This window comes from Eretmochelys imbricata, chromosome 6, assembly GCF_965152235.1.
Source record: "Eretmochelys imbricata isolate rEreImb1 chromosome 6, rEreImb1.hap1, whole genome shotgun sequence".
Classification (NCBI taxonomy): domain Eukaryota; kingdom Metazoa; phylum Chordata; order Testudines; family Cheloniidae; genus Eretmochelys; species Eretmochelys imbricata.
In genome coordinates, this window is record NC_135577.1 from 111,262,292 (window position 1) to 111,287,450 (window position 25,159).

Genomic DNA, 25,159 nt, shown 5'->3' on the forward strand with positions numbered 1-25,159 from the left:
AAGTAAAATATATAGCTAGTACTAACATTACTATTATAAAACTTCTAAGTAGAAGACTGGAAACTTCCTTCTGTAATTTCATTTTATGAGTTGCAATAACTTTAACTCTGACCCACAAGACATAATTATGAAATCTCCCACCATATGATTCACAGCAATCCAAGGCCTGCAGGTTCATGTGCTCTGTAAAAAGATAAGAATCAAGCTCATGTAACTACATTTCTACACTACAGAATGAAATAAATGTAATAGAATTAAAATTACTATCACGTGTTCATAATCTGACTTCTTTTTTTCTTAAAGATAAGAGAAGTGTGGAACAACTATGAATTGGATTTGGTTAACTATCAGAACAAATGTCATTTGATTCGTGGTTGGGATGATCTCTTCAATAAGGTCAAGGAGCACATTAACAGTGTGTCTGCCATGGAGTTATCACCATACTACAAGGTATAATGTAAAATTACTTTATTTTTCTTTTCAATTATCTTTGATATTAAATATCTCCCTCCTTGTTTTCATATTCTTTTCCTAGTGTACATTTGTTCTGCTGGCACCTTGTGTGCCAAGTTTGGCAAATTGCTAGGTGTATAAGTGGATTATACCTTTTTATAGCTTTAACCAAACTTACAAAATTATTTCCAATTCAGTTCTCAAACTAGCTTGATTAGTGTTACTTGTCCAACTTCTTAAAATCATACTGACTTGTAGGTGAAGTTTTTTTTTTGTTTTGTTTTGTTTTGTTTTTTTTAACGGTAAACTGAATGTTAATGGTTTTTGTAACATTTAGGTGTTTGAAGAAGATGCCCTTAGCTGGGAAGACAAATTGAATCGTATCTTTGCACTCTTTGATGTCTGGATAGATGTCCAAAGGCGATGGGTCTACATGGAGGGTATCTTCACTGGTAGTGCTGATATTAAGCACTTATTGCCTGTTGAAACCCAGAGGTTCCAAAGGTATACTTACTTTGGATTTGTGTGAAATTCTCAGTTACAGTTCAGGGCAAGCTGCACCATTGACTTTGTTCCTTTGCCTGCCCGCGCATGAGCATCCCTTTCAAGTGATAGGTCTGCACTTCTCTCAGTGACTCCTGTGATTTGCCCTCACTTTTCTGTTCTAGTGACCCAGAGCAAAATAGTCCTGTTCACCAACAGTGTTCTCAACAGGTCTATCTGGGTTTTGGCCCCTGCTGCAGACTTTGGAAGCCTATGACCAATATGAGAGTGCAGTGACAAAACAGCTTGTTCATATGGATAAAGTTTTGTTTTGCACAAAGGAAAAAAAAGGTTAAAACAATAAAAGACCTGTAGACCTATAAGTTACCTAGACCTTAGCCTTTCCTTGCAAGTTTAGGTAGCCCCTCTTGTCCCACGTATCATCTTGCATTGGGCTAGGCAGGTAGATTTCACCCTTGCAGTCTCTGCCTGTGTCCAATCTTCGTTTGATGTCTCCTACCCTGAGCTAACAAGCAGTCTCTTATCCATTTCAAAGTCTTTGAATAGGTTGAGGTGTCCCAGGACAGACATATGCACCTCTCCAGAGAGTCAGAGGTACACGATAGCAGTGGATTTACTGTATGGTCCATTTGAGCACTGGCAATTGAGTTAGTCATTGTCTGGTTCTTGGGTACCATGTGGAGAGCTCCAACTAGAATTAGTCTTTGGTGTAGCATAAAGCTAGCCACACCATAATACTCACACACAATATTAATAAAATTAATAGATATCACCCTTTTTCACACTCAGTAACTGAACTTGTATTATTGTATCTCTCATTTAAAATGAGCTTAATATTTTTCTCACTCTCACTTACAGCGTCAGTACTGAGTTTCTGGCACTTATGAAAAAGGTATCCAAATCTCCCCTTGTGATGGATGTTCTTAACATCCAAGGTGTACAAAGATCACTGGAGAGATTAGCAGACTTGCTTGGAAAGATCCAGAAAGCATTGGGAGAATACCTGGAGAGGGAGAGATCCTCCTTTCCTCGGTAAGGAATTTCATCTCCTCAACCAATTGTGCTGGAATAAACTCTAATAGGAATTGTGTTTGTTTGCATGGTAGTGCCTAAGTACTTCCTTTTATTGTGTTCCACTAGCAATCTTTTAGTGCATACACAGATATCAAAACATGAATGCTTTGGAATCATAAAAAAATAAAGGTTAAACAATTTAGTCATTTTATGGTCCCATTTCCTGGGAAGTAATAACCTTCAATTTCTTTGTGTGGGTCACTTGTGATTAGTAACTTAAATGGCATAATTTGAATATAAATATTGCTTAATAGGCTGTTTCACCTGGTACTGAATAATGAAATTCTCAAATTAGTTTTGTTCCATTAAACTAAATGAACCCTTGGAATCTCTCTAACCAAATACCAAAGCTTAAGAACTTGTATCATTCTATATTTGAATCATGTTGCATTCTGTTTCACCTTCAATTCTCAGTAGTATGTGAGGTCTTTGGATTGTAGATCTAAACATAACCTCCATGTCAAGCATGTGTTCAGAGTGGGAGCTTTGCTGTCTCATAATCTTTCAATACTTAGCATTTATCTGTTAATGAGGTGTTAAAGTGGGAAGAAAACTCTAGATAGACTAAAAATGGTGCAGAGAATAAGCCCTCAGGTATTTTTACTATGATCTAACAGAATTATGGAGGAAAGGAATTACGCAGCATTGCACAAACTAGCAGACATTTCTCCAGTTTTATAAGGGTTATAGAGGGTTCAAGTAAATACATTAATTCTGGGCCTTCCATTAAGTGTTAAAAAAAAAATTCTTTCACCTCAGTGGTCAGTTGTTTTAAACAGCTTTAACCTTATCTCCAATACCAGGTTCTACTTCGTTGGTGATGAGGACTTGCTCGAAATCATAGGAAACAGCAAGAACGTAGTTAAGTTGAAGAAACATTTCAAGAAAATGTTTGCTGGGGTTTCGAGCATCATCCTGAATGAAAATAACACTGTTGTTCTGGGGATCTCATCACGTGAAGGAGAGGAGGTAAAGCTGCGTCTTCGGGGTTTTTTTGCAAAATTACAAACCTGGTCGAAATTAAAACTAAAATGACACTTAAATGTAATTGTTTCAGGTGCTGTTCAAAACACCTATCTCTATCACAGAACATCCTAAGATCAATGAGTGGCTCACACTTGTTGAAAAGGAAATGAGGGTCACACTTGCAAAGCTGCTTGCCGAGTCTGTTACTGATGTAGAAATCTTTGGTAAAGCAACTTCAATTGATCCCGGTCTCTATATTTCTTGGATTGACAAATATCAGGTATCCATCTTATTCACGTTTGTCTAACCAAACTATATAATACACTTTTGGGGAGGAACAACTCTTAGCAAAAATCTAACTGTATTTTAAATGTTCAGGCCCAGCTTGTTGTCCTGTCAGCCCAAATTGCATGGTCAGAGAATGTGGAATCTGCTCTGAATGGCATGGGTGGTGGAGATGACAGCAGTCCTCTGCACTCTGTGCTGACTAATGTTGAGGTCACGCTGAATATGTTGGCAGACTCTGTGTTGATGGAACAGCCACCTCTCCGCAGAAGGAAATTGGAACACTTGGTAAGTAATACGCTCCTCCCCATCCTCAGTAGTCATTCGGTCTCTTACAAAATTTGAACACAATCTGTCCATCTTCAAATCATGAAAGTGACACCTAGGGAAAACTAAAATGTACCCATCAAGATTTCTTGAGGAACATCTGTTTCTGTAGATATTACATATGCCTGACTTGAAATAACGTCTATAAACTTAAATGTCCATGTAACACAAGATTCTGAAGAATTATTTAGTGAATAGAAAACTCTTGGAATATATCCCCCAATCTCCTATTCTGAGAGTAGATAAGATTTATAAATCTAGAGTTTATATTAACTTTTATCATCTGTGTATGTACATGGCTCCCGTAACCATAGTGTCTGAGCTCCTTCAGCTGTTTAAAAATAGAAACCATTTACATGAGAAATAGTTTAACTTAAAACTTCTGTGTTTGTGTGAGGGGCTGTCATAGTCATGTGAAGAACTTTCTGAAGAAAGAAGAGCTAAACTGAGGGTTTTTGCATTTAGCTACGAAAGTCTTAAGTCATCACTTCTTGCCCACTGAATTCATAGCATAACTCCAGCTCCTCCTAAGAAGCTCTACTTTCCACCAGACGAGTGCAACTGACAATCTATCCTGTTGTTGAAAGGCTCCCTTAAAATAAACCTTGAATGAAACTTCTAATTGGGGAACAAGTGTAGAGTGCATAGCCACAGAATGGTGTTTGTGGCAGTCTGTGCTGCCAAGAAACTAAAGTCCTGTGTTTTGTACAAGCTGGAGCCTTCACTTGGGGTGTGGCTTCACTGCTAGTCATGATTTGCAGTAATCAAATCTATGGACCTTCAGCCTTAGCATGTCCGAGTCTGTGCTGATACAATGAGGTGCCCATTTCTGGCCTATTGCAGATGAAAGTTGACATTATTGTGCCTTGGGCATCCAAAAGGATTGAAGGCTCGTGATAATTTGAGGGGAAGGTGCCCTCCATAGTGAAGTCTTAGAAGAAGCAAGTTCTTGGAAACGTTTCTCTTTATCTACCAGCATCTCAGTCTTGGCTGGGTTAATTCAGCTGCTGATTCTAGCTACTGAAAGCTGGGAATGGAGATGTAGAGCTCAGTTTTGGTTTGTACCTGTTGGGATTTCAGCCCATAGTGTCTCATCAGTTCTCTTGGTTGCTGAAAATATATCGACTTTGAATAACTTGTGCAGAGGATTAAAGCTTGTGGGACCTCAGAGGAGAGGGCTCTTGGTGGGGAGGGATGTAGAAACACTGTCCCTCTACAGCACTTGTGGTTTCTTAGAGGAAAATCTGAGCTGGTTTAAGGGCACTTTAATTCATCACTGGAGGCAGAGAAGAATATCTGGTGACTAACAGTATGTGGTGCCAGATGATGGTACCAGGATGAGTATGAATGTGTTTCCTTTCTCTGCTTGTGGACAGAAAAAGGTTGTCTATAAGGACAGTTCTTGTGATTTCAGAACCATGCCTTGGCCTGAAGCTTGACTGAGAGGGATCCTGTAGCAACAGACTTTTTTTACTAGCTCCTCCTTTCTGCAAGCTATACCTTTGACTTCCAGGTATAGATCATGCCGTCTAGCACCGAGCAATGGCTTTTCATAAACTGAGGTGCATTGAGATGCAGTAAAATTGTTAGTTTCATTAGAGTACATGGTCTTTTTTCATTGTGGTTGCTAATGAGATGCTTGTTCTCCAGATTACAGAGTTAGTGCACCAAAGAGATGTTACAAGATCACTGATCAAAAGCAAAATTGACAACTCCAAATCCTTTGAGTGGCTCAGCCAGATGCGATTCTACTTTGACCCAAAACAGACAGATGTGTTGCAGCAGCTGTCCATTCAGATGGCAAATGCCAAATTCAACTACGGCTTTGAATATCTTGGTGTTCAGGATAAACTAGTTCAGACTCCTCTTACTGACCGCTGTTACCTGACAATGACGCAAGCCTTGGAGGCAAGACTTGGAGGCTCACCGTTTGGTAAGTTTGTACTTATTCCATATGTGTCTTCTGTTAAATGTAAAGATTGATGTTCATCAGCTATAAAATTAATAAAGTAACTTCCATAGTTGAGACTCCAATTTTGAAAAATGAGCAACACTTAGGCTATGTCTATATTTACCAGTAGATCTGCACTGCTGTAATTGATGCAGCAGGTGTTGATTTAGCGGGTCTGTTGAAGACACGCTAAATCGATGGGAGAGTGCTCTCCTACTTATTTGTGTACTCCACCTCCTTGAGAAAAGTAAGGAAAGTCAGCGGGAGAGCATCTCCCATCGACACAGTGAGGTGCACACACTGCGTTAAGTCGACCTAAGCTACATCAACTTCAGTTACGTCATTACTGTGGTACTGTAGCCCAGTCCGTAGACTCTAGATGTTAATATTGACAGTTTAGTGCCTAGGAAGAGACTAATGTTTTTATCCCATTCTAAAAATAGGTCCTGCTGGTACTGGTAAAACAGAATCTGTAAAGGCCCTTGGACACCAGCTTGGCCGCTTTGTTCTGGTTTTCAACTGCGGTGAAACATTTGACTTCCAGGTATAGTATCTTTAATTTAACATGAGAACATTCTTCATTTTATGTTAAGATCTCATTAATATGCCATTTAAGCTTGTAGATTTCAAAACATGTTTGAAAGCTTGTTCCTGTATCTGGCAAAATAGATTCTGGTTACTGAACTGTGCTTCATTGGACCTCACTACCACCTAAAGCAGAATTGGGTTAGAAGCTGCCTGCTCTGTTTTTAGATAGTAATTTAGCAAGAGAAGATCTGAACTGCAAGCTTTCGGAAGGTAACTTCAAATTTTTTCAAACTACAGTCTTCCATTACCATCCCCCAGTCATATTGTGTGACCAACGGCAGTAGACCTACTTTAGTGGAAACCAAGTAGGTGTGACTGGCTGACTCCTAATGGATATTAATTGGCCACTAGGAAATTTAGATTAGAAATTAGACGAAGGTTTCTAACCATCAGAGGAGTGAAGTTTTGGAATAGCCTTCCGAGGGAAGTAGTGGGGGCAAAAGATCTATCTTGCTTTAAGATTAAACTCGATAAGTTTATGGAGGAGATGGTATGATGGGATAACATGGTTTTGGTAATTAAATATTCATGGTAAATAGGCCCAATGGCCTGTGATGGGTTTTAGATGGGGTAAGATCCAAGTTACCTGGGAAAGAATTTTCTGTAGTATCTGGCTGATGAATCTTGCCCCTATGCTCAGGGTTTAGCTGATCGCCATATTTGGGGTCGGGAAGGAATTTTCCTCCAGGGCAGATTGGAAGAGGCCCTGGAGGTTTTTCGCCTTCCTCTGTAGCATGGGGCACGGGTCACTTGCTGGATGATTCTCTGCTCCTTGAGGTCTTTAAACTACAATTTGAGGACTTCAATAGCACAGATATAGGTGTGAGGTTTTTTTTTTTGTAGGAGTGGTGGGTGAAATTCTGTGGCCTGCGTTATGCAGGAGGTCAGACTAGATGATCATAATGGTCCCTTCTGACCTAAATATCTATGAATCTATGAATCTATGAATCTATGTTGCTGCACATACTCCTTATGTCAATGGACTTCCTGATCTATTGCAGCATCGGAACTACTTTTAAATTCTGCTGCAGGTTTAGGAGTGTGCTTGCAGAGATTTTAGAATTAAGTGACAGACTTCCCTAAAGAGGAGTAGAAGTTGCTTAGTAGTGCCTTATACATTCTAGAACATGGAAGTTGGCATTCAAAAACTGAAACCTCTGAGAAGCAAGAGTGGTGTGAGTAGGTAGAGAAGAGTGGAGTGGTGTGTAGAGAAGTAGTTGTTTCTGTTGAAAGCATAAAGATTCTCAGCCTAAAGATACACACACATTAAATAGGGGGTTAATATATGTAACTACAATCCTGTCCAGTCTACACCTGTTCCACTATGTACAGGGAAGAATAACCAAGGTAACTTTTTTTTTCAGTGTGTATGTGTGTATATATAAAGCTTATCTTCTCTTTTTCTCCACCTACAGGCAATGGGACGCATCTTTGTGGGGCTCTGCCAAGTGGGCGCATGGGGCTGCTTTGATGAGTTCAACAGACTTGAGGAGCGTATGCTTTCTGCTGTTTCTCAGCAGGTTCAGTGCATCCAGGAAGCCTTGCGAGAACATTGCAATCCAAACTATGACAAGAGTATGCAATTTTTTCCATTGCTAATGGTTTTCTATAGCTGTTCTGTCAAAAGAATGCCCTCACTTGCATGTCTGAAATATGTCCTTTTTGAGAAATCTCTTTGATCAGTTACGCCCACATTGGCCAGAGGTTTTTTTTTTTTTTTTTTTACATTTTGAAAATGTAACTTAAACCTTAAACAATTAAAGGAAATAGCTTTCAACAGATATGCAGTCACTTTCAACACTGTTTCAGAGTAACAGCCGTGTTAGTCTGTATTCGCAAAAAGAAAAGGAGTACTTGTGGCACCTTAGAGACTAACCAATTTATTTGAGCATGAGCTTTCGTGAGCTTCAGCTCACTTCATCGGATGCATACTGTGGAAACTGCAGCAGACTTTATATACACACAGAGAATATGAAACAATACCTCCTCCCACCCCACTGTCCTGCTGGTAATAGCTTATCTAAAGTGATCATCAAGTTGGGCCATTTCCAGCACAAATCCAGGTTTTCTCACCCTCCAGCCCCCCACACAAATTCACTCTCCTGCTGGTGATAGCCCATCCAAAGTGACAACTCTCTACACAATGTGCATGATAATCAAGTTGGGCCATTTCCTGCACAAATCCAGGTTCTCTCACCCCCTCACCCCCCTCCCAAAAACCACACACACAAACTCACTATCCTGCTGGATAGTCTCTAAGGTGCCACAAGTACTCCTTTTCTTCTTTCAACACTGTGTAACTTTAGTGTAGTGGTAGAAAAAATGTTTGACTAGTTGTACAGTAACTCATCGCTTAACGTTGTAACGTGTTCCTGGAAAATGCAACTTTAAGCAAAACAATGTTAAGAAAATCCAATTTCCCCATAAGAATTAATGTAAATGGAAGGGTTAGGTTCCAGGAAAAATGTTTTCTCCAGACAAAAGACTATATTATGTATACCCACAGTATAAGTTTTAAACAAACAATTTAATACCGTGCACAGCAGTTATGATTGTGAAGCTTAGTTGAGGTGTTGAAGTCAGAGGGTGGGATATTTCTTAGGGAATTCCTTACTGCTCAATGATGAACTAGAACTCAGCTGAGCCCTCAAGGGTTAACACATTGTTAATGTAGCCTCACACTCTACAAGGCACCATGAATGGAGGGAGGGGAGACAGCATGGCAGATAGAGACAGAGACACACACCCTGTGTATGTGAGAGAGAGAGATGTGCATTGCCCCTTTAAGTACGCTGAATCACTCTGAGTAGATTGCCTTTTTAAGTAGACCAGGAAGTTGAGACAGCAGCTGCTACCAGCATGCTCCCTCTCTCCTGAGCCCCGTAGTGTCCCCTCCCCCAGCTCTATGGAAATGGGATAAGCAGAGGTGAGGGGGACACCCTGATATTAGCACCCCTCTTGCCCCCACCCCCGCACAGCAAGCAGGAGGCTCCCGGAAGCAGCTCCAAGGTAGAGGGCAGGAGCAGCACATGGCAGTGAGGGGGAGGGACAGCTGAACTGCCAACAATTGATAGCCTGCTGGGCGGCTGCCGCACAGGGAACTTAGGGGAACGGGGAGCTGATGGGGGGCTGCTGGTCCACCCTGGTTCCAAGCCCCCACCAGCTAGCTCCATTGGGCTGGTCTTTCTGCAAGCAGTGGACAAAGCAGGCAGCTGCCAAACAACATTATAAGGGAGCATTGCACAACTTTAAACGAGCATGTTCCCTAATTGATCAGCAATGTAACAACAAAACAACCTTAACCGGGATGACCGAGATGACTTTAAGTGAGGAGTTACTGTACCATAAACAAAACTATACAGGATACTAAAAGTGAAGTTTCAGCTACTGTAGTTGATAGCTGATTTGACTGAGACAAAATCAATTGTAACTAAAAATACTTTGTGTGAACTACTTTTAGCTTCCGCACCTATTACTTGTGAGCTGCTGAATAAACAAGTTAAAGTGAGCCCAGACATGGCTATCTTTGTCACCATGAATCCTGGTTATGCGGGTAGATCAAATCTTCCAGACAACTTGAAGAAGCTGTTCCGTAGCTTGGCGATGACAAAGCCAGACCGCCAGCTGATTGCCCAGGTCATGTTGTACTCCCAGGGTTTCCGTACTGCTGAAGTGCTTGCCAAAAAGATTGTCCCATTCTTCAAGTAAGTAATAGTCCCTTAAACAAGTCTGGCCCAAACCACAAGTGACCTTTTAATGTACTTAAATCTGGAACTTAAAATGGCTCTGTAGGTAGTTTAGAAACTACTATAGCAAGAACACAGAGCAGTAAGCATGCTTGACACTTTACTATTGAACATTAGTTTTGTGATCTTAGTATGTCTAAAACTGACTCTGATCTCTTTTATCTTTAGACTCTGTGATGAGCAGCTCTCCTCTCAAAGTCATTATGACTTTGGCTTAAGAGCTTTGAAGGGTGTACTGATTAGTGCAGGAAATGTGAAGAGGGAGAGGATTCAGAAGATAAAGCGGGAGAAGGAAAAGCATGGTGAAGTTGTTGATGAAGGGGAAATTGCTGAGAACCTACCTGAACAAGAGGTAAAACATATACAGATTTTTTTATATTGATTCACAGCAAAGGGCTGATTACTGTAGATACGCATGTATATGAGCACTTACAGTAAAGCACCTGCTGTATCTAGCATAAACGTAATCTATTTAAGTTCACACGTTGTCGTATTTACTTGAAGTCTTGGTACTTTAGGCTACAGAAGTGGTGGTTTCAGCAGATTGAATGGAGTTTTAATCAGTGCTTGAGTTGTTGGAAGTATCTTTCTTACAATAAAACAGAAGCACCTGATGGTTTGTGATCATTACAAACTTTCACCATTCCAATAAAACGAGTGGTGTCCTGACTGTATTCCAAGTGGAGTAGACATTCTGAATGAACTTCTCTGTAGTTCACATCACTTTCAGATAAATGTTATGTAGGCAAGTACAGCTGTCACTCCTCAATTAAGGCAATTGTATTAGGTGATAGCTTAAGTATTCCCTGTATAGCATCACTTCAAGTTCATAATGCACTGTTATAAATGGTCTTGCACAAATAAAAAACTCAACATCAAATAAGTTTTGCAGGGAATAAGAATGCCAAATGCAAACCTAGCAAATGTCAATATACTCTGCAGTCTGAGTATTCAGTATGACCTGTTTGAAATATTTCCACCAATGTAACTAATGCAGATATTCATTGCTTGCCTTGTATTGTCTAATCAAAGCATGAAAATTTTCCATGTAGATTTTGATCCAGAGTGTGTGTGAAACAATGGTACCCAAACTTGTTGCAGAAGACATCCCATTGCTGATCAGTCTCTTGTCTGATGTGTTCCCTGGAGTACAGTATCATCGTGGTGAAATGACAGCCCTGCGAGAGGAGCTTAAGAAAGTGTGTCAGGAAATGTACCTTACCTATGGTGATGGAGAAGAAGTTGGTGGCATGTGGGTGGAAAAGGTACATTGTGATAGTTGTAAATCTTACAATGTGGAGTTGACAAAAGTACATGTAGCACTTTCCATATTCCGTGATACAGAAATCAAATATAACTGCTCCCCAAATAGACAGAGTACCTAAAATAAATGTCAACTTTAAGTGATTCCGGATTATTATGTTTGAATCTTAATAACTGGAAGTCTTAAATCTGTTCTGTCACAGGTTCTTCAGCTCTATCAAATTACCCAGATCAATCATGGGTTGATGATGGTGGGTCCTTCTGGAAGTGGAAAGAGCATGGCTTGGAGAGTGCTGCTAAAAGCTCTGGAGCGGCTAGAGGGTGTAGAAGGTGTTGCTCACATCATTGATCCAAAAGCAATCAGCAAAGATCACCTCTATGGTACTTTGGATCCAAATACCAGAGAATGGACAGATGGATTGTTTACACATGTCCTGAGAAAGTGAGTCTTAAACATTAATAGCATATAAGTTAAGAAGTGGCTATTAGAGAGATCCTTGGATGTTGTCATTGCCATGGAGGATTGAGGAAAGGGAATATTACTGTTTTTTAACCTACACTAAATGCTTTCCTGAATTTAGGATCATAGACAATGTGAGAGGTGAATTGCAAAAACGACAGTGGATCATCTTTGATGGGGATGTAGATCCTGAATGGGTGGAGAACTTAAACTCCGTGCTGGATGACAACAAACTGCTGACTCTGCCCAATGGAGAACGTCTCAGCCTTCCACCAAATGTAAAGTTCTTTTTGTTTTTACAAACATTTTAGCATTTCTAAATAGTTTAATCTACTGAAAATTTGATAGCTCTGCTGCTTTTGGTAGCTGACATGAACAGGCTCTTACCACACAAACTGTGGGCACAGAGTAAAGTTAATATTGCATCAGAGCAAAAGTGATCTTATGCAATGGTCTGGTTCAATTCTTTAAAACCCTTCTGTGGTTATGGAGTTTGTCATGTCAGGTTTATCTTGACCCTACCAGACTAGGAAATACTAGATCATGCATAAATGTCTAATTAGGTGTTAAATATATAAAATACCTGATGTAGTTAAGATGAAACTTAAATTTTATAACACCTATTGGCTTTTGGGGAGTTTAGAGAAGCATGTTAATTGAGCTTTTATAGTGACTCCTCGTTTAACGTTGTAGTTATGTTCCTGAAAAATGCTACTTTAAGCGAAATGATGTTAAGAGAGTCCAATTTCCCCATAAGAATTAATGTAAATAGTGGGGGGGGCTAGGTTCCAGGGAAATTTTTTTTCTACAGACAAAAGTTTAAGTTTTAAACAAACAATTGAATACTGTACATTGTGAAGCTTGGTTGAGGTGGTGAAGACAGAGGATGGGATATTTCCCAGGGAATGCCTTCTTGCTAAATGATGAACTAGCACTCGGCTGAGCCCTCAAGGGTTAACACATTGTTGTTAATGTAGCCTCACACTCTACAAGGCAGCACATTTGAAGGGAGGAGACACAGCATGGCAGTGGCTGCAAACGTTCCCTGTGGAAACTGAACATGATGAACTCATGCTATCCCACTGGAGTGCACCACTACCTCCACTTTCCAAAGTACCGGGTGGGAGAGATGCATGTGTGTGTGAGACAGACACACCACATGGGTGGCTGTGACACACAGACAAACACACCATGTGTGTGAAGCGCATTGCCCCTTTAAGTACGCTGACCCCACTCTAAGTATACTGCCTTTAAGTAGATCAGCAAGTTGAGGCAGCAGCTGCTGCCAGCAAGTCCCCTCCGTCGTGAGTCGTGTCCTGTCCCCTCATTTCCCCTGCTCTGTGGAGATGGGGTACAGGAGCCGGGGGTAGGGGACATAAGAACATAAGAATAGCCATAGTGGGTCAGACCAAAGGTCCATCCAGCCCAGTATCCTGTCTGCCAACAGTGGCCAATGCCAGGTGCCCCAGAGGGAGTGAACCTAACAGGTAATGATCAAGTGATCTCTCTCCTGCCATCCAGCTCCACCCTCTGACAAACAGAGGCTAGGGACACCATTCCTTATCCATCCTAGCTAATAGCCATTAATGGACTTAACCTCCATGAATTTATCTAGTTCTCTTTTAAATCCTGTTATAGTCCTAGCCTTCACAACCTCCTCAGGCAAGGAGTTCCACAGGTTGACTGTGCGCTGTGTGAAGAAGAACTTCCTTTTATTTGTTTTAAACCTGCTGCCCATTAATTTCATTTGGTGGCCCCTAGTTCTTATATTATGGGAACAAGTAAGTAACTTTTCCTTATTCACTTTCTCCACACCACTCATGACTTTATATACCTCTATCAAATCCCCACTTAGTCTCCTCTTTTCCAAGCTGAAAAGTCCTAGCCTCTTTAATCTCTCCTCACATGGGACCCGTTCCAAACCACTAATCACTTCAGATGCCCTTTTCTGAACCTTTTCTAATGCCAGCATATCTTTTTTGAGATGAGGAGACCACCTCTGTATGCAGTATTCAAGATGTGGGAGTACCATGGATTTATATAAGGGCAATAAGATATTCTCCATCTTATTCTCTATCCCTTTTTTAATGGTTCCTAACATCCTGTTTGTTTTTTTTGACTGCCGCTGCACACTGCACACTGTGTGGACTTCTTCAGAGAACTATCCACGATGACTCTAAGATCTCTTTTGTGATTAGTTGTAGCTAAGGGTATGTCTACACTACGAAATTAGGTCGAATTTATAGAAGTCGGTTTTGTAGAAAGCGTTTTTATACAGTTGATTGTGTGTGTCCCCACACAAATGCTCTAAGTGCATGTAGTCGGCGGAGTGTGTCCACAGTACCGAGGCAACCGTCGACTTCTGGAGCGTTGCACTGTGGGTGGCTATCCCACAGTTCCCGCAGTCTCCGCCGCCCATTTGAATTCTGGGTAGAAATCCCAGTGCTTGATGGGGCTAAAACATTGTCATGGGTGGTTCTGGGTACATATCATCAGGCCCCCCTTCCTTCCCTCCCTCCCTCCCTCCCTCCGTGAAAGCAAGGGCAGACAATCATTTTGCGCCTCTTTTCTTGAGTTACCTGTGCAGACGCCATACCACGGCAAGCATGGAGCCTGCTCAGCTAACCGTCACCGTATGTCTCCTGGGTGCTGGCAGACGTGGTACTGCATTGCTACACAGCAGCAGTTTATTGCCTTTTGGCAGCAGACAGTGCAGTATGACTGGTAGCCGTCATCAACGTAGTCCTGGGTGCTCTTTTAACCGGGCACCTGGGCAAACATGGGAGTGACTCAGCCAGGTCATTTCCCTTGTTTCGTCTTGTGGGGATTGAGTCCTACCGGCAGTCCACTGTCTTTTAACCTCCAGCTAGCAGAAGATGATGGCTAGTCGTCATACTGCACTGTCTTCTGCTGACCACCCAGGAGATGATGATGGCTAGCAGTCGTACTACACAGTCTGCTGCCAGCAAGATGTATAAAGAAAGATGAAGTGGCTCAAAACAAGAAATAGACCAGATTTGTTTTGTATTCATTTTCTCCTCCCTCCCTCCCTCCCTCCGTGAAATCAACGGCCTGCTAAACCCAGTTTTGAGTTCTATCCTTGAGGTTTTGAGTTCTATCCTTGAGGGGGCCATTCAGTTTCTCACAAAGCCACCCCCTTTGTTGATTTTAATTCCCTGTAAGCCAACCCTGTAAGCCATGTTGTCAGTCACCCCTCCCTCCGTCAAGGCAACGGCAGACAATCGTTCCACACCTTTTTTCTGTGCAGACGCCATACCACGGCAAGCAAGGAGCCCACTAAGATCACTTTGGCAATTAGGAGCACATTAAACACCACACGCATTATCCAGCAGTATATGCAGCACCAGAACCTGGCAAAGCGATACCAGGTGAGTAGGCGACGTCAGCACGGTGACGTGAGTGATGAGGACATGGACACAGACTTCTCTCAAAGCATGGGCCCTGGCAATGTGGGCATTATGGTGCTAATGCAGCAGGTTCATGCGGTGGAATGCCGATTCTGGGCTCGGGAAACAAGCACAGACTGGTGGGACTGCATAGTGTTGCAGGTCTGGGACGATTCCCAGTGGTTGCAAAACTTTCGCATGCGTAAGGGCACTTTCATGGAACTTTGTGATTTGCTTTCCCCTGCCCTGAGGCGCAAGACTACCAAGATGAGAGCAGCCCTCACAGTTGAGAAGCAAGTGGAAATAGCCCTGTGGAAGCTTGCAAAGCCAGACAGCTACCGGTCAGTCAGGAATCAATTTGGAGTGGGCAAATCTACTGTGGGGGCTGCTGTGATGCAAGTAGCCCACGCAGTCAAAGATCTGCTGATATCAAGGGTAGTGACCCTGGGAAATGTGCAGGTCATAGTGGATGGCTTTGCTGCAATGGGATTCCCTAACTGTGGTGGGGCCATAGACGGAACCCATATCCCTATCTTGGTACCGGAGCACCAAGCTGGCGAGTACATAAACCGCAAGGGGTACTTTTCAATAGTGCTGCAAGCACTGGTGGATCACAAGGGACATTTCACCAACATCAATGTGGGATGGCCGGGAAAGGTACATGACGCTCGCATCTTCAGGAACTCTGGTCTGTTTCAAAAGCTGCAAGAAGGAACTTTATTCCCAGACCAGAAAATAACCATTGGGGATGTTGAAATGCCTATAGTTATCCTTGGGGACCCAGCCTACCCCTTAATGCCATGGCTCATGAAGCCATACACAGGCAGCCTGGACAGTAGTCAGGAGCTGTTCAACTACAGGCTGAGCAAGTGCAGAATGGTGGTAGAATGTGCATTTGGACATTTAAAAGTGCGCTGGCGCAGTTTACTAACTCGGTTAGACCTCAGCGAAACCCAATATTCCCACTGTTATTACTGCTTTCTGTGCGCTCCACAATATCTGTGAGAGTAAGGGGGAGATGTTTATGGCAGGGTGGAAGGTTGAGGCAAATCGCCTGGCTGCTGGTTTTGCACAGCCAGACACCAGGACGGTTAGAAGAGCACAGGAGGGCGCGGTGCGCATCAGAGAAGCTTTGAAAACCAGTTTCATGACTGGACAGGCTACGGTGTGAAAGTTCTGTTTGTTTCTCCTTGATGAAACCCTCTGCCCCTTGGTTCACTCTACTTCCCTGTAAGCTAACCACCCTCCCCTCCTCCCTTCGATCACCGCTTGCAGAGGCAATAAAGTCATTGTTGCTTCATATTCATGCATTCTTTATTCATTCATCACACAAATAGAGGGATAACTACCAAGGTAGCCCAGGATGGGTGGTGGAGGAGAGAAGCACTGGGAGAGGTGGTGGAGGAGGGAAGGACAAGGCCACACAGCACTTTAAAAGTTTAAAATTTTAAAACTTATTGAATGCCAGCCTTCTGTTGCTTGGGCAATCCTCTGGGGTGGAGTAGCCGGAGGCCCCCCCACCGTGTTCTTGGGCATCTGGGTGAGGAGGCTATGGAACTTGGGGAGGAGGGAGGTTGGTTACACAGGGGCTGTAGCAGCGGTCTGTGCTCCTGCTGCCTTTCCTGCAGCTCAACCATACGCTGGAGCATATTGGTTTGATCCTCCAGCAGCCTCAGCATTGAATCCTGCCTCCTTTCATCACGCTGCCGCCACCTTTCAGCTTCAGCCCTCTCTTCAGCCCACCACTTACTCTCTTCAGCCTGCCACTTACTCTCTTCAGCCCGCCACCTCTCCTCCCCATTTTGTGCTTTCCTGCACTCTGACATTGTCTGCCTCCATGCATTCGTCTGTGCTCTGTCAGTGTGGGAGGACAGCATGAGCTCAGAGAACATTTCATCACGAGTGCGTTTTTTTCACCTTCTAATCTTCACTAGTCTCTGGGAAGGAGAAGATCCTGTGATCCTTGAAACACATGTAGCTGGTGGAGAAAAAAAAAGAGACAGTGGTATTTAAAAAGACACATTTTCTAGAACAATGGCTACACTCTTTCACGGTAAACCTTGCCGTTAACATTACATACACAGCACATGTGCTTTCGTTCAAAGGTCGCATTTTGCCTCCCCCCACCACGTGGCTAGCCCCTCACCCCTCCCCATGGCTAACAGCAGGGAACATTTCTGTTCAGCCACAGGCAAACAGCCCAGCAGGAACGGGCACCTGAATGTCCCCTTAAGAAAAGCACCCTATTTCAACCAGGTGACCATGAATGATATCACTCTCCTGAGGATAACACAGAGAGATAAAGAACGGATATTGTTCGAATGCCAGCAAACATACACTGCAATGCTTTGTTCTACAATGATTCCCTAGTACATGCTACTGGCGTGGTGTGGTAAAGTGTCCTACCACAGTGGACGGAATAAGGCTGCCCTCCCCAGAAACCTTTTGCAAAGGCTTTGGGAGTACATCCAGGAGAGCCGCAAATGCCAGGGCAAATTAATCATTAAACATGCTTGCTTTTAAACCATGTATAGTATTTTAAAAGGTACACTCACCAGAGGTCCCTTCTCTACCTGGCGGGTCCAGGAGGCAGCCTTTGGTGGGTTCGGGGGTACTGGCTCCAGGTCCAGGGTGAGAAACAGTTCCTGGCTGTCGGGAAAACCGGTTTCTCCACTTGCTTGCTGTGAGCTATCTACAACTTCATCATCATCATCTTTCTCGTCCCCAAAACCTGCTTCTTTGTTGCCTCAATCTCCATTGAAGGAGTCAAGGAACACGGCTGGGGTAGTGGTGGCTGAACCCCCTAAAATGGCATGCAGCTCATCATAGAAGTGGCATGTTTGGGGCTTTGACCTGGAGCGGCCGTTTGCCTCTCTGGTTTTCTGGTAGGCTTGCCTCAGCTCCTTAAGTTTCATGCATTGCTTCGGGTCCCTGTTATGGCCTCTGTCCTTCATGCCCTGGGAGATTTTGACAAATGTTTTGGCATTTCGAAAACTGGAACGGAGTTCTGATAGCACGGATTCCTCTCCCCATACAGTGATCAGATCCCGTACCTCCCGTTCGGTCCATGCTGGAGCTCTTTTGCGATTCTGGGACTCCATCATGGTCACCTCTGCTGATGAGCTCTGGCCAGCATGGCAAGCTGCAGATGACCATGCAAACAGAAAATTAAAATTCAAAAGTTTGCAGGCCTTTTCCTGTCTACCTGGCCAGTGCATCTGAGTTGAGAGTGCTGTCCAGAGCGATCATAATAGAGTACTCTGGGATAGCTCCCGGAGGCCAATACCGTCTAATTGTGTCCACAGTACCCCAAATTCGACCCGGCAAGGCCGATTTAAGGCTAGTTGGGGGTGGAGTAAGGAAATCGATTTTAAGAGCCCTTTAAGTTGAAAAAAAGGGCTTCATTGTGTGGACGCATGCAGGTTTACATTGATTTAATGCTGCTAAATTTGACCTAAACTCCTAGTGTAGACCAGGGCTAAATTAGCCCCCATCCTATTGAAGGTATAGTTGGGGTTAGTTTTTCCAATGTGCATTACTTTACATTTATCCACATTAAATTTCTTTGCCATTTTGTTGCCCAATCACTTAGTTTTGTGAGTTCTTTTTGAAGTGCTTCACAGTCTGCTTTGGTCTTAACTATCTTGAGCAGTTCAGTATCTTCTGCAAACTTTGTCACCTCACTGTTTACCCCTTTCTCCAGATCATTTATGAATAAGTTGAATAGGATTGGTCCTAGGACTGACCCTTGGGGAACACCACTAGTTACCCCTCTCCATTCTGAAAATTTATCATTTATTCCTACCCTCTGTTCCCTGTCTTTTAACCCAGTGGTTCTCAAAGTTGTTCCGCTGCTTGTTCAGGGAAAGCCCCTGGCTGGCTGGTCCGGTTTGTTTACCTGCCGTATCCGCAGGTTCAGCCTATCGCAGCTCCCACTGGCCGCAGTTCACCTCTCCAGGCCAATGGGGGCTGCATGAAGGGCAGCCAGCACGTCCCTTGGCCTGTGCCACTTCCCGCAGCCCCCATTGGCCTGGAGGGGCAAACCGTGGCCAGTGGGAGCCATGATCAGCCGAACCTGCAGACGCGGGAGGTAAACAAACCGGTCTGGCCCGCCAGGGGCTTTCCCTGAACAAGCGGTGGACCAGCTTTGAGAATCACTGTTTTAACCAGTTCTCAATCCATGAAAAGATCTTCCCTCTTATCCCATGACAACTTAATTTACATAAGAGCCTTTGGTGAGGGACCTTGTCAAAGGCTTTCTGGAAATCTAAGTACACTGTGTCCTCTGAACTTTGTCCACATATGTTGACCCTTTCAAAGAACTCTAATAGATTAGTAAGACATGATTTCCCTTTACAGAAACCATGTTGACTTTTGCACAACAATTTATGTTCTACTATGTGTCTGACAATTTTATTCTTTACTATTGTTTCAACTAATTTGCCTGGTACTGACGTTAGACTTACCGGTCTGTAATTGCCGGGATCACCTCTAGAGCTATTTTAAAATATTGGCATTACATTAGCTATCTTCCAGTCATTGGGTACAGAAGCTGATTCAAAGGACAGGTTACAAACTACAGTTAATAGTTCCACAATTTCACATATGAGTTCTTTCAGGACTCTTGGGTGAATGCCATCTGGTCCTGGTGACTTGTTACTGTTAAGTTTCTCAATTAATTCCAAAACTTCCTCTAATGACACTTCAATCTGTGACAATTCCTCAGATTTGTCACCTACAAAGGATGACTCAGGTTTGGGACTCTCCCCAACATCCTCAGTCATGAAGACTGAAGCAAAGAATTAATTTAGTTTCTCCACAATGATGTTATCGTCTTTGTGTTCCTTTTGTATCTCGATCGTCCAGGGGCCCCACTAGTTGTTTAGCAGGCTTCCTGCTTCTGATGTACTTAAACATTTTATTATTTTGAGTTTTTGGCTAGCTGTCCTTCAAACTCCTTTTTGGCTTTTCTTATTACATTTTATACTTAATTTGGCAGTGTTTATGCTCATTTCTATTTACCTCACTAGGATCTGACTTCCACTTTTTAAAAGCCTTTTTATCTGTCACTGCTTCTTTTACATGGTATTAAGCCACAGTAGCTCTTTTTTAATTTGGGATATACACTTAAGTTGGGCCTCTATTATGGTGTCTTTGAAAAGTGCCCATGCAGCTTGCAGGGATTTCACTCTAGCACGGTACCTTTTAATTTCTGTTTAATTAACCTCCTCATTTTTGCATAGTTCCCCTTTCTGAAATGAAATGCCATGGTGTTGGGCTGCTGAGGTGTTCTTCCCACCACAGGAATGTTAAATGTTGTTATATTATGGTCACTATTTCCAAGCGGTCTTGTTATAGTTACCTCTTGGACCAGATCCTTCACTCCACTCAGGACTAGATCGAGAATTGCCCCTCCCCTCGTGGGTTCCTGTACCAGCTGCTCCAAGAAGCAGTCATTTAAAGTATCGAGAAATTTTGTCTCTGCATTTCGTCCTGAGGTGACATGTACCCAGTCAATATGGGGATAATTGAAATCCTCCATTATTATTGAGTTCTTTATTTTGATAGCTTCTCTAATGTCCCTTAGCATTTCATCATCACTATCACTGTCCTGGTCAGGTGGTCGATAATAGATCCCTACTGTTATATTCTTATTAGAGCATGGAATTACTATACATACAGATTCTATGGAACATGTGGATTCATTTAAGATTTTTATTTCATTTGATTCTACATTTTCTTTCACATATACCAACACGTATAGGGACACCCTGACATCAGCACCCCTCCTTACCCCACCACCCCCTGCACAGCAAGCAGGAGGTTCCCGGGAGCAGCTCCAAGGCAGAGAACAGGAGCAGCACATGGCAGTGGCGGGAGGGATACCTGAACTGCCCAGCAATTGATAGCCTGCTGGATGGCTGTCGCACAGACAACTTAGGGGAGCTGATAGTGGGGCTGCCGGTCCCCCCTGGTTCCAAACCCCCAACAGTTAGCTCTGGCAGCCACCTGCTTTGTCCACTGGTTGCAGAAAAACAACGTTATAAGGGAGCATTGCACAACTTTAAACGAGCATGTTCTCTAACAGATCGGCGACGTAACAATGAAACAACATTAATTGGGACGATGTTAAGTGAGGAGTTACTGTAATAGATTCAGTAGAACATAAAATCTAACTTCTCTTAAATGTCTGCACTTTCTCTCTAGGTGCGTATCATGTTTGAGGTACAGGATCTGAAATATGCTACTATGGCCACAGTGTCAAGGTGCGGAATGGTCTGGTTCAGTGAAGATGTTCTAAGCACTGACATGATATTCAATAATTTCTTGGCCAGACTACGAAGCATCCCTCTGGATGAAGATGAAGAGGAAGCTCAGCGCAGGCGAAAGGGCAAAGAAGATGAAGGTGAAGAAGCAGCTTCTCCAATGTTGCAGGTATAACTTGGAATGGATTGTAATACTGTGGACTGACACCGGACCCACTAAAAGTAGGAAGTGCCTTGAAAGCTTATCTTACCGGCTGTACTGAATATAAATAGAGATTGAGTTAACAAAGTATAACTTTAGGGAATACAACACGCATGACATTTTGAATCCATGCTATTGACAAACTTATTTTAAAATCTAGTGTTATGACTTAAAACTACAAACCAAGTTCTTTGAACAATGCTAATGTCTTTACCAACAGATTCAAAGAGATGCAGCAACAATTATGCAGCCCTATTTCACATCTAATGGACTAGTGACTAAAGCTCTTGAACATGCTTTCAAGTTAGAGCATATCATGGACCTCATTCGTTTGCGCTGTCTTGGTTCATTGTTCTCTATGTTGCATCAGGCTTGCCGCAATGTAGCCCAGTACAATGCAAACCATCCCGATTTCCCTATGCAGAAAGAGCAACTGGAGCGTTATATCCAGGTAAAGTAAATACTGCAGCAAAGTGATCTGAAAGCCTAAAGATGAACACAGTTACCAGACTTTTTGAATAGTCTCCTTGTATTTTCTTCAGCTGTCCTTCAAACACAAGTAATACTTTTTTGCATTTGTGTGGACTAAACTTTCTCTTGTCTTCCATCAGAGATACCTGGTCTACGCAATACTGTGGTCATTCTCTGGAGACAGTGGACTGAAAATGAGAGCAGAGCTGGGAGAATACATTAGGAGAATCACCACTGTACCATTGCCCACAGCACCCAACATACCCATAATTGATTATGAGGTAATAGCCTCTTGTACCTTGTATAGTTACAAACCTAATTCCTAAAGAAACAAAACCAGAATGACCCACAGAAGCTTATGCTCCAATACATCTGTTAGTCTGTAAGATGGCACAGGACTCTTTGCCACTATTTCTAAATTAACCTCTCTCAATGGGAGTAAATTAGTATCTCACAAGTTAGCTCAAGGCAAGCCACTCTAAATTTGATTGATTATTTTATTTTTTATTTGTTTTGCTCAGTTGGTACATAATTTACTGTGTAGTCCAAGTTTCTTCTAAACTAGTCCCACAGAATTAAATTTGCAGGTGTTAAAAGCCTAACTGAGTTCACAAATTAAAGCATGAAGTTGTGTAAAATACGATGGGGTTATGATGAGAACCCCATTGAAACACATCTCTCTACTAAATTTGTACATTAACTATTTCTGTTCACCTAGGTGTCAATTACAGGTGAATGGGTCCCATGGCAGTCCAAGGTTCCTCAGATTGAAGTTGAGACACACAAGGTTGCTGCTCTTGATGTTGTAGTACCAACCCTAGATACTGTCCGGCATGAAGCTTTGCTGTATACTTGGCTAGTGGAACACAAACCCCTAGTGCTCTGTGGCCCACCAGGTTCTGGAAAGACTATGAGCCTTTTCAGTGCTCTCAGAGCCCGCCCTGATATGGAGGTAACTATTCTGTTTATGTGTGGGTTATTGAATAATAGCAAATTTATAACAAGTAAAAGCTGCCTACAAGGTTTACTCTCGTGATTACAGCAACACCTCTCTACTTACATGGCAAAAACTTCTTTGTATCAGAGCTCTTTGCCCAAGTAAATGAATGTATCTTTATAACACTCTGTGAAGTAGAAACATGAACTGTAAAAGGGAGTGGAAACTGAAGCAGAAATCAGTGACTTGCCCTTAGTCACCAGGAAGATCTAGACTCTTCCTAACTCCAGGAGTCCCTTAACTTCAAGGCCATCTGTTCTTCCTTTCTAACTAGCACCAGTAATACTGGCTTTTTTCCACTTGTTCAGTATTAAATCAAAAGTATTTTGAGTTCAGGTAGCTGTTCCGTCTTGGTATATGAGTGTTTAAACCTGTTAACAGTGATGAGAGACAGTATGTATAACAGGTGGGTACTACTGGCACATAACAGACTTTGATGGCAAAGTCTATAAGGAATTTTATATATCTGTAGTGACCCAAATACTTGTGTAAACAGAATCCAGTGATCAGTATCTAGTCAACATACAGCATATATTTTCAATCTGAAGGCCAAGTTGTAACATATATTTGTTACTGAGGAATGATAATCTATTGAAACTTTGGTTCTAAGACTTCAAGCTATCATAAAACATTAAAACATATCAAATGTCTTCATGAATTTACCTCTTTCACCCCCTTTTTTTTTAAAGGTGGTTGGACTTAACTTCTCTAGTGCTACTACCCCTGAGCTACTTTTGAAAACTTTTGATCATTACTGTGAGTACAGGCGTACACCTAATGGAGTGGTGCTGGCTCCCGTGCAGCTAGGAAAGTGGCTGGTGCTGTTCTGTGACGAAATCAACTTGCCAGATATGGATAAGTATGGCACGCAGAGAGTCATATCCTTCATTAGACAGGTTTGTTTTGTTGTGAAACTAAGGATTCTACTGTTATGCTTTTATGGAAACTTTCTTATATTAAAACAATTCCCTCATTCAGATGGTGGAACATGGAGGCTTCTACCATACGTCGGATCAGACCTGGGTGAAATTAGAGAGGATTCAGATTGTTGGAGCTTGTAACTCCCCTACCGATCCTGGAAGGAAACCACTTTCACATAGGTAAATTCTGAAGCTACTAAAACTATAGTACCGATCTGCGAAATGGAGTATCTGATTCCTTTACATTCTACTATTGGAATCCAGTTTTTGTAGCGTCAAATATTGGTTTAAAAATACCTTGCATCCAAATGAGCTGCTCATTAACAGTCCATCAGGCTCCTGTTGATCTTCAATAAGTCTTGGAGCACTGGAAGTTCCGAAGACTGGAAGAAAGCTGCTAAAATGCCAGTTTTTAAAAAGGGTAAATGGGATGACCTAGATCCCAGCCAGAATAATGGAGTGGCTGATACAGGACTTGATTGTTAAAGAGTTAATAGAGGGCAATGTAACTAATACAAATCAACATGGGTTTATGGAGAATAGATCATGTCAAACTAACTTTGTTGTTTTTGATGAGATTGCAAATTTAGTTGATAAAGGTAATAGCTTTGACATAATATACTCACTTAGGTAAGGCATTTGACTTGGTATTGCACGACAATTTGATTTAAAAAAACACACAAAAAACTAGAATGATATAAAAGTTACATGGTACACATTAAATGGATTAAAAACTGGCTAACTGATACGTCTCAAAATGTAACTGTTAACTGGGAGCCATTATTGAGTGGGCTTGTTTCCAGTAGGGTTGCTCAGGGCCTGGTTCTTGACCATATGATATTTAACATATTTATCAATCACTGATTGTTTGCAGAGGACCCAAAAATGGGAGGATGGTAAATAATGATGAGGACAGGTCACTGATTCACAGCAATCTGTGTCACTTGGTAAACTTGGCGCAAGCAGTTAATATGCATTTTAATAAAGCTAAATGTAAATACATACATCTAGGAACAAAGAAAGTTGGCCATACTTACAGGCTGGGGGACTATATCCTGAGAGAGGTTTGGGGATCATGGTGGATAATCAGTTGAACTTGAGCTCCCCGCTGAACATGTAACGCTGTGGCCAAAAGAGCTATTGCAATCCTGGGATGCTTAAATGAAGATCACAAATAGGAATAAAGAGGTTTATTTGATCTCTGTATTTGGCACTTATGTGACCACTGCTGTGTGGCCATTGTGGCATTGATGTGACCACTGTGAATCTGTGTCCAGTT

At 42.4% G+C, this 25,159-nt stretch overlaps 1 protein-coding gene across 1 annotated transcript in view; it reads left to right on the top strand.

The window, feature by feature from the left end:
* LOC144266149 (cytoplasmic dynein 1 heavy chain 1-like) overlaps positions 1-25,159 on the top strand; it is a 108,424-nt gene that overhangs the window by 41,480 nt on the left and 41,785 nt on the right. Inside the window, exons 21-40 of the mRNA XM_077819378.1 lie at positions 304-450; positions 791-957; positions 1,816-1,989; positions 2,835-3,000; positions 3,089-3,277; positions 3,376-3,570; positions 5,260-5,542; positions 6,004-6,104; positions 7,564-7,723; positions 9,609-9,852; positions 10,063-10,246; positions 10,947-11,159; positions 11,361-11,599; positions 11,739-11,895; positions 21,232-21,459; positions 21,713-21,943; positions 22,104-22,244; positions 22,682-22,915; positions 23,650-23,856; positions 23,939-24,060. Coding sequence (XP_077675504.1) covers positions 304-450; positions 791-957; positions 1,816-1,989; positions 2,835-3,000; positions 3,089-3,277; positions 3,376-3,570; positions 5,260-5,542; positions 6,004-6,104; positions 7,564-7,723; positions 9,609-9,852; positions 10,063-10,246; positions 10,947-11,159; positions 11,361-11,599; positions 11,739-11,895; positions 21,232-21,459; positions 21,713-21,943; positions 22,104-22,244; positions 22,682-22,915; positions 23,650-23,856; positions 23,939-24,060 — 3,782 coding nt within the window. The remainder of the gene's footprint in view (positions 1-303; positions 451-790; positions 958-1,815; positions 1,990-2,834; positions 3,001-3,088; positions 3,278-3,375; positions 3,571-5,259; positions 5,543-6,003; positions 6,105-7,563; positions 7,724-9,608; positions 9,853-10,062; positions 10,247-10,946; positions 11,160-11,360; positions 11,600-11,738; positions 11,896-21,231; positions 21,460-21,712; positions 21,944-22,103; positions 22,245-22,681; positions 22,916-23,649; positions 23,857-23,938; positions 24,061-25,159) is intronic.